This window comes from Phallusia mammillata, chromosome 4 (genome assembly GCF_965637545.1).
Source record: "Phallusia mammillata chromosome 4, kaPhaMamm4.hap1.1, whole genome shotgun sequence".
Classification (NCBI taxonomy): domain Eukaryota; kingdom Metazoa; phylum Chordata; class Ascidiacea; order Phlebobranchia; family Ascidiidae; genus Phallusia; species Phallusia mammillata.
In genome coordinates this window covers 1756758-1766722 of record NC_137255.1, presented here as the reverse complement: position 1 = coordinate 1766722, position 9965 = coordinate 1756758, and the positions used below count along the sequence as shown (strand labels likewise).

Sequence of the window (9965 nt, the reverse complement as noted above, 5' to 3'; positions counted from 1 at the left end):
TGACTGGCCGATTCTGTGTGGCGCCTTCAATTGACCTGGCAGACTGTGATCATCAACTGTAGCAGATTACATGAGCACAGGAGATAAAACTGTCTAATGCTTTTTGCTTCCTTTTAATCAATATTACTGGAAAGTCTGGTCATAAATTATCTATATAATCGGTCTGAAAATGCAGGGCAAGAGTGTTGAGAAGTGTTTTGCACTTCACAAACATACTTAATCTCATTTTTTGAGTGTTATGTTAAAAAAAGTATTAATTTTAATCGCATGTGGCCATTCCAACCTTAACTAAACTATGCTACTAAACATACTTCAAACCTAAAGGATGGCTGGTTGCTATGAGTGATTATCACTGTGTGCCAACGAACAGTAGCAATCTGCAAGAGCATGTGCCACAACATTTTCAAGTTCTGTTGCCTGAGTGTGAGACCATGCTATTTTCTGAAAATGATGCAACTTTTCAAATTATGCAGCAAGTTTTGATTTTTAGTAGACTTGAAATAGTAAAAAATAAATACTGTAGATTTACATACTTTAGTTTCAATCCTAAACCATCTGCCAAATACTTTAATGAACTAATATTAAAACTGGAAGGGTGGCTTAGCACATGTTGCCACTCCATATACACTATAACTTATTTTTAAACATTCATATATTCCTTACACTTATTTTATATTGGATCACATTTTAGCCAAAATCTGAAACCCCAGTGGCCTATTTAACAGTTTTGTAAAATTTTGTCCCAATCAGCCAATGTCAAAAATGTTGACTAACAGCCATTCATGCTTCTGGCATCATAAGACATAAACTGACATGGCGCAAAAATGTCCACCATGCAATGCACAAACACAAGCAACATATCACACTATTACATCACAGAAATCTTTCAAGTACATATGGGGTAAATACTGGAGCTACAGGGTTGAACACAACAATAGACACCTATAAATGGCACATTCTACAAGCTATCCAAATTTGAGCCAATTCTGACACTGTTGAAAAACTCACCCGTTTTAGGGGGATAGCGGGGTAAACACTACGAAGCATATGGCATGTCTACATAACTATGTGTACCATCTGTGTAAGTTTCATCTTAATCCATCAAACATTTCAAAACAAATCTAGTAAAATCAACATGTGTTCTATTTAAAGAAGGGGACGCATAAAAATGTTGCCCTTTTGAAATTGCGTTAAATTTTAATACTAACTTAAAAAAATTCTTTCGGAAAAAAGAAAACAAATGTACACTTGTAGCAGGCAGCCAGATCACTTTTCATAAAGCCAAATATAGGCTATGGGTTGTCTTACCACTATAACATTTTCAAAAATGTAAAATTACACTAACTAAGTAAAGTACGTTCAAACACCAGTGTTGCCAAATGGGCATTTTTAAGCTTTTTACATTTTGTTGCGGCAAAATTGGAATGGTTTGTCCTGACAACACTGCTAAAAAGTTCCAGGGTTAACAGTTGGAGTTTTGCACAAAAAAATTACACAATTTTGATCAGGTTATTCTATCTTGTAAGATATACCCCACTGAATTGTAAAATATACTTCAGTAAATATATGAAACTTATGATAAGTCTGTGCAGTTGAAAGGGTTTACATCAGCCATTGCTAGAAAGTGTTGTGTCAGATAAATTTTATCAACTTTATTTGTGATTCAGTTAAATAATTTGGTTCCAGTGTTAAAGCTGTGTTGGCTGCTCGATATTTTTAATAAATTTTTTGTACAGGATTACCTGTGACATAAATCTTTTCATTCAATGCAACACAAGATAAACCATGTGCTGCTTCATGATTCATTGGTGGAATTAAATTCCACTTCCCACTTCTTACATCAAGATGTTCACAGGATTTGTCATGTAAGCCTTCTCCACCAACACAATAAAGTGAATCTGCAAACAGGTTTATGTAAAATACTTTGTGATGTCATACATTTTACAATACATAATCAACAGTAAAAAACTGAAACCCACGTTTGGAAACATATCTAATGTTGAAGTATAATGTAAATTTTAGGATTTGGCAACTACAGTATTTGTGCAATACAGGATAAGTATGTTTCTAAAACCAATTGTAAAGTTAGTAATTTATTAGAGAAAAAACTTCAAAAGAATATGGTTAAAAGTCAGTTTACATGGCAACTTTAATTGGAAAGTTTAGTGTGGTTTACAATTGGTGTAAGTGTTTTTTAGTTTACTAACATAATTAGCTTGTTTACATTTTAAAAAGTGGCTTTTAAATGAGAACTGACTTGAACTTGACTGTTTATAGCTACATTTACAACCATTTTACAATGGCATTTTGTCGTACAAACTTTTATTTTGTGAAAGATCAGTACAGTGCTGCAAACAAATTTAAGGTGATTTTTTAAAAAAACAAAGAATCAAATACTGTTTACATATTAATTGAAAAGATGAAAAATAGACACAACATGATTAGGTTGTTAGTACAAAACCTCTACCTTTAGTTGGAATGAGGTCCCCATGTGTTTGTTTGTTGCAAGAACTCCCAGTTTACACCAAAAGTTAGTTTAAACAATTTGTCAGCTTAAGACATTGAATAAATTAGTATGACAAGCATGTTTTGCTTTTGATAAAATAATTGTCCACAGTTGCTGATGGGGACATATAAAAGTCACCTTCATGATTGCGACAAATAAGCTACAAGTTTATTTTCTAAAAGAGGTATTGTTTGTTTGATAACCAAACAGCCTTCTTACTTCCAATTGAACACATTCCATGTCGTGATCTTTTCCTTATCATACTTTGAAACCGACTCCACCTATTCCTGTTCACATGATAAACTTCACACGATGAAAGGTCCCCTTTATTGCTTCCACCAGACGCATAAATGTTGTCTAAAACATACCTTCATTTTGGCAACCTGTAGACACTTTAACAACTAAATGTTTAATGCAGGTCTTGTTAACCTGTGTATAATGACACAAATGGGGTTTAATAAAGCTGTACAAGAAATTTTGCTGAAAACTTTAACATACATGGTTTAAATCATATATATAGAAAAGGTATGGCTTTCTTGCTTATTATGTGACAATAATCTTACAAATGTATGTATTCCTTGACTTTGACCTATCACTTTAAAGTTTGCATCAATTTTAGCAAAGTTGTTTGTCTAAATAACTTTAATCGGTGATAAAATGCTATCAAATACTATTAGAAGAATTCCACATCAAACATTGCTTGTTACATACTATGAGAGTTTAGTTTATTGTGTTGGCCTTACTTCCAATAACTGCTGATGCAGCATGACATCGAGCTTCCAATAAATCATGCAACATTTCCCATTCTTCATTTGTTGCCAAATTCAACATTTCACAACTTTTCATTGTAGCTTTATTATCTCCACAAAATGCATAAATTTTGTCTCCAACTTTAGCTGAAGTCGACCGAGATCTTGGTTTGTTCAGTTTCTGTAAAGTTTCAAGCAAATCAAAATAATTTGACAGTAAAGTTCAGTGGCTGCTCATATATAGAAGTTACATTCAATCACTTTCATGTAATGTTTAAATCCAACAAAGACACATTGTTTATTTGGTAATGAGTTATTATTTGCAAACAATGCCAGACATCATTCAATTTTTGACAACTGCCAGCTTGCACTTAAACTACAAATTTCAGATACACTTTTGTTTTTTTGTGAATATTTCATTATTGTGCATAAAGAGCAATATGTAAACTTTTCAAACTTACTGGTAAATGTTGATGTTGTTTTGTTGTGACATCATACTTTACACAATCTCTCCGTAAATGACTATATCCACCAACAACAACAAATACCTCTAAAACATAATTGTAATATTTTTTATGTGTTTTGACATGATTTTATATTTACATCAACATGACTGAGAAATAAAACCTTGAATCTTAAAGAATAAAAGTGGATTTAAAAAAAGTTTTTACTTGTCATTTATATATGTCTCTGTTTATACTTTAGCGCAAGTTAAATAAAACTAAACTAAACTTGATTACCTTTTATCTCTTGTGGGGCAGCAATGTTTGACTGACTGGAAGCTGGTTCAGATGAGGAACATTCACCTGTTTACAATAACAGAGATTAGTCCAACCAAGGGCAATTAAAACAGAACAAGCATGTACAAAAATAAACCACAGTCAAATCATACATACACTATCACAGAATTGCAAACATGCTGGACCCTATTTAAGAGTCAAAATCAAGTTTTAGGCTTGGCCACAAAGTCTATGCGTCTTTCAGCAAATATTTTTTTGGTAACCTGGAAAATTAGTAGTTTTGTAGTGAGTTATTGGTAACAGTTATTGTGTGATTAAGTTTAACAATTCCCTAATTGGATATATTTACATGGTCTTTTGAAGGAGTAGCAAACATTAGCAACCAATTTTTCCAAAATAAACAATTTGGAACTTTTCTGTGCTAGTAAAACTTTTTCCATTTTGTTTAATCTTACCTTGATGTTGTGTAGGCCCTGGTTGATTTTTCCTTCGCCTAACACTAAGTTTTTGCATTCTTTTCCCCAGGCTTTCCATCCCACTATGATGTTCTGATGAATTTTCTCTTTGCTGAACATGTAGAGGTCGGTTTGTTCGAATCACTATAAACAGAAAATACTTCTCATCAAGTATTCATTACTTACAAAAAAATCATACAAGCAGAATATAATTTCAAGCCTTTTTATCATTTTCTTTTGTTTTATTGCCTGGAACCTTATCATTTTCTTTTTGGCTATTTGCCTAGGTTTGTTTTATTGCCAAGAACTACTTCAGTCGAGGGACTGACTCCTGTACATATAATCTAAAACAGTGAAATCTAAACATACACATAATAAAAGTTTCTGTACTGTAATACTCAATGCACCAAAGCGGTAAATTTCTGATGTATATAACGCTTGTCCTATGAAGTCAATTGTCCACTGTGTTATGATGTTACAATGGGGAAAACAATCACAAAAAAGTAATTTTTCTTGGCCCAAAAGTGCAATAAACAGTTTGCACTTGTATGCAGGGTTGTAAAAATAAAACATTTTGCATTTTAATGTGCTAAGCAACCTATACACTATAACCAATTTTAAAATGTTACTACATTTCCTATGCATATTTTATATTGGTTCCCATATTAGCCACCATCTTTTATAACCTTACTTATTTCTGCAGGCAGAAACTCATGGGTGCATTTCAAGAAATAACCATGAAAAAGGTTGGTGTTGTATGGCAAAAACACAGTGATCAGCACTGAGCTTAAATAATAATACTATGTAGAGTACAAACTATACAAATCAGATTCAACCCAGACACTGTTTGAAGTATGTCCTATTTAACATTCTCTTTTTTAAGAGTAAATAAAGGCATAATGGAGTAAAACAGAAAAATCAACACCTTTAAATAGCAAATTCTACAAGCTGTCAAATTTTATTCAACTTGAACATTGTTAAAAAATGTAACCAATTTAGGGGCCAGTTGGGTAAATTGTGGGGGGCAAAATCCCAAATTAATGGCTTAAAACAATAAATATGTTCCATTAACTTTGCAAGCTTCATTTAATTATAGTGCCTTTAAAAAAAATTCCTTATTTCAGGAGGCTGGTGGGGTAAATGTTTGAGCTGTAGGGTGAAACACAACAATCAACATTTATAAATGTTGTAAATCCATTTTTAAATCCTACAAGCTTTTCACGTTTGATTTAATTTAAACTTTAAATTTAAATGAAAATTCACCCATTTTAGTGGGCTAGTGGGGTAAATGTTGGGGCTAAAGGTAAGACACATCAATCGAAACCCGCAAATGGCATGTTCTACATGCTATCCACATTCTAGCCAATTGCCACACTGTCATTCAAATCCATTAAACATTTGATGGTAAAACGAGGCAGGCAAACTTTGAAAAGAAACAAAAACAAAAAAACAAATCAGTTAAAATCAATTAGCATAATAGTATAGAAACTCTTTGGAGGGATCACAGATTTATGAACCCCAGCATCACAAATATATGAAAAAAAACATTTTCTTTACTTGCAACATGTCTCAGATATATTATGACAGATTAAGTCCACAGAATTAAATGGTAGTTGAGCAAACTTTTTAAAATTTGTCTTTTTTTACATGACTTAATATGTTTAAACATATTTAAAGCAATTATCTATGAAAATAATGTTTAGTTTACATTTTTCAACGTGTTTGCACTTACCTTGATGTTGTGAATGCTCTAGTGGGTTTTCTCTACGTTCAACCTGGAGTTGTTGGACGCTTTCAAGCACTATGGATGGAAAATACAATTTCACTGCTTCATTAGCTTTTTTACCCCACACAATTATACACAATCAGTAGTATAATTATCGTTGGCATTCAGAAGTTGGCATTCAGGTGATAAGCACTATTATTTTTCCCTAAGTAACTCATTTTACCTTTTTTCTCATTGGCTTTTGATGCAGTGATGTTCGACTGGCTGGAAGATGGTTCTTCAGTTCCCGGTGCAGTAATGTTTGACTGACTGGAAGCTGGTTCTTCAGTTCTTGGCGCAGTGATGTTCGACTGGCTGCAAGCTGGTTCTTCAGTTCTTGGCGCAATGATGTTTGACTGGCTGGAAGCTGGTTCTTCAGTTCTTGGTGCAGTGATGTTCGACTGGCTGGAAGCTGGTTCTTCAGTTCTTGGCGCAGTGATGTTCGACTGGCTGGAAGCTGGTTCTTCAGTTCTTGGCGCAGTGATGTGCGACTGGCTGGAAGCTGGTTCTTCAGTTCCCGGTACAGTAATGTTTGACTGACTGGAAACTGGTTCTTCAGTTCGCATTGCAATGATGTTTAACTGGCCGGAAGCTGGTTCTTCAGTTCTTGGCGCAGTGATGTTTGACTGGCTGGAAGCTGGTTCTTCAGTTCTTGGCGCAGTGATGTTCGACTGGCTGGAAGCTGGTTCTTTAGTTCTTGACGCAGTGATGTTCGACTGGCTGGAAGATGGTTCTTCAGTTCTTGGCGCAGTGATGTTCGACTGGCTGGAAGCTGGTTCTTCAGTTCCCGATACAGTAATGTTTGACTGACTGGAAGCTGGTTCTTCAGTTCGCGTTGCAATGATGTTTAACTGGCTGGAAGCTGGTTCTTCAGTTCTGGGTGCAGTGATGTTCGACTGGCTGGAAGCAGGTTCTTCAGTTTGTGTTGCAATGATGTTTGACTGGCTGGAAGATGGTTCTTCAGTTCGCATTGCAATGATGTTTGACTGGCTGGAAGTTGGTTCTTCAGTTCGCGTTGCAGTGATGTTCGGCTGGCTGAAGGCTGGTTCTTCAGTTTGTGGTGCAGTGATGTTTGAGTGGCTGGAAATTAGTTCTTCAGTTTTTGATTCAGTGGTGCTTGACTGGCTGGTAGCTGGTCTAAGTGAGGAACTTTCCCCTGCGTGATCATATTGTCAACATATTATGTTTAGTAAGCCTAAATACACAGATCACGTTTCTGTTACAGTGAAATGAGTACCACATCGTTTACAGTTTTTGATTGATATTAAGCTGTGGCCTCTGAAGTTTCTTAGCCCACAATTTGTGCAGCTTACATATGAAGGTGGTTTACAAATGCTGCTGTATACACTTATTTACATTAATATTAATTGTTAACAAAAAGTTTTGATATGTAACATAAAAAAAGTATTCTGGAACGATTGTTTCACTTATCAAAGCACTTACAATGGAGGGCAAATTACAATACTTTTTTAACCCATCAACATGAGGTTTACAATTAAGGACCACTTAAAGTTATACAAATGAAAATACAAATTAAGTAAACTATGGATTTGGAATGTGCAGTCTTTTATATGGCAAAATGTTAATATGTTTTATGTCCTGCAAGTTTTTGCGTTAACAATTTCCACAATGTTTTAACATGCCTTGATGCTGTGAATGAACCACATGCCTTGATGCTGTGAATACCTGTGGCTGAACTGGGTTTGGTTGGATATTCTGAAGTGCTACAAATAAAATACAGGGTTACTTTTACCAACATTGCCATTCCACATATCCTACACAAGTTTGAAGAGTTTGACATGTCACATATTTTGTCATGCTTTAATTTGTTCAATAATCTGACATAATTTTAAAAAACTATCTAGGTCGGAGGTGGGCAACCTGTGACCCACGGGCCGCATGCGGCCCTTCATTAAAGGTTGTGGGGCCCGCAGAGACGCTTGGATTTCAAAAGTACTGGCAAACAAGTCCAATTATTATATATTTTGGAGCTGATTAATGCGCCTGATGCTAGTTTTCTGTGACCTGGCAAAATGTGGCTAGAATCAAATACATAATAAAATAAAGTTACAAAACTCTGCAACAGAGTAATTTATCATGTTTAGAATCTTTGACATAAATTTTTTGCCATGTGCAAGGTAAACACTGACTTTAGGTTTGCACGTACCACCATTTTTTTAATATGATGTTGCACCTAAACAGTTTAAACACATCTTTGTATTTACAATTAGGGAGCCCAAATGGACTGTGAAACGCTCCAGTGACAGGATTAAGCTGGTGAAGTGGAACAGTTGGATTGTGTTCAGCTGCAGGATGTTTAATTTCCATTTCCTTGACAGCATCAGCCACTTGTTGTGAAATCACTGCTGGGTCTTGTTTGGCAAGATGTTGTTGGAATTCATCTCGAACATCCAGCATGTTGGGACGTTGGGTTGGGTTTTGCTCCCAGCATCTGGTCATCATTTTCTCCATTACTTGTACTATAGCTCGGTCATTGTCACTGCATCTGTTTTTCATTTCCTGGATTGCCTCACAGTTTGGTCGAATCCTATTTCGAATCATCTCCCAAAAGATTTGCACTGATGGATATGGTAAAAGACGACATAACATTACATAAAAAATAATAGCACAACTGAACACATCTTGCTCTTTTTTTGGTTGTGCACCCTGAAATTTTTCTGGGGCAGCATAGTACAAAGTCATTCCTTGGTTTTCTTGTGGATTCTGGTTAATGGTTGATCCAGTAAAATTGGCCAACTTAGCGCAACCAAAATCAGCAATCTTGACATTTAAGCCAGTTGTCAGGAGGATGTTTTCTGGTTTCATATCTCCATGAATTAGACGTTGGTCTGTACTGCAATTATGAATGTATGTAATCCCATCTGTAATTTCATGTGCCAGTCGAAGCACCAGAGACATGCCAAGTGGAATGTCTGTGTCAAGAAGCAGGCATCTTAAATTCCCAGCTTCATAATATCTCATTACGATCCCCATGGCTCCACGCCATTTTGTAAGTCCAAAAACATTGGCTATGTTTTCATGACGGGATCGAAGCAGCATGTCATATTCACGATGTACCCTTAAAACAAAAGGAACATTAGAAATGTTTTTATTGTTTGAGCTCCTTATTGAAATGAAACTTACATTTTCTTTATCATCCTTTGTTCTCGTCCACCACCATTTACAGGAATACATTTGATTGCAACAAATCCTGCAAATTCATGTTTTCCTATGATAACTGTTCCAAAACCTCCGTGGTCCGCTTCTGCCCGTTGAATGTCACACAAGATTGCGTGGGCTTCATAATCCCGCAACTAAACGAAGTTTAAATGTTTAGTTTAGAGACAAGAAATTAGTTTTTGACAAATAAGCAACAAATAACTTACAACATCCGACATGTTTCACTCTATCTCCTCATGTCCTTTTGATATTAACAACAGGCATCCTGTCAGAACATGCTATCACCTTTTTGTGTCCTTCAAAGATCAACTGACACAAACTCAATGAAGCTTTAAGTATTGTTGCTAGGTTACGTTATTATTTTTGATAAAAGTCAGTAAGGATAACCCTTTTTTTCATATGAATGCTTTTAAAATATTGACTTTGTATTTATTAACTTCAAAGTGTTATATTAAACATATAACATTTTTTGTCTACTTCTTTTACATGCAGAGTGGAAAAGTGATTGGTAGTTCAAAGTTAAAATAAAACAAAATATAATAATTCTATATTGTTGGTTAATTAGGGATG

General features: G+C 35.0%; 1 protein-coding gene across 1 annotated transcript; it reads right to left on the bottom strand.

Annotated features, from left to right (window-relative positions):
• Positions 1-3226: 3226 nt before the first annotated feature.
• On the bottom strand, positions 3227-9613 carry LOC145222372 (uncharacterized). Its single transcript, XM_080088478.1, has 9 exons — positions 9602-9613; positions 9360-9529; positions 8441-9294; positions 6400-7371; positions 6183-6251; positions 4451-4594; positions 3996-4061; positions 3717-3805; positions 3227-3436 (listed from the first exon to the last, which is right to left on the bottom strand). The coding sequence occupies exons 1-9, from the start codon at positions 9611-9613 to the stop codon at positions 3227-3229; spliced, it is 2586 nt and encodes an 861-aa protein (XP_079944604.1).
• Positions 9614-9965: the final 352 nt, after the last annotated feature.

What these genes read in the sequence shown, in the direction of transcription:
- LOC145222372 (XM_080088478.1), bottom strand. An exon ending in TGCCCCACAAGAGATAAAAG is followed by an intron (nt 3,806 to 3,995) that starts GTAATCAAGTTT and finishes ATTATGTTTTAG; the next exon opens with AGGTATTTGTTGTTGTTGGT. An exon ending in AACAACATCAACATTTACCA is followed by an intron (nt 3,437 to 3,716) that starts GTAAGTTTGAAA and finishes GAAACTTTACAG; the next exon opens with AAACTGAACAAACCAAGATC.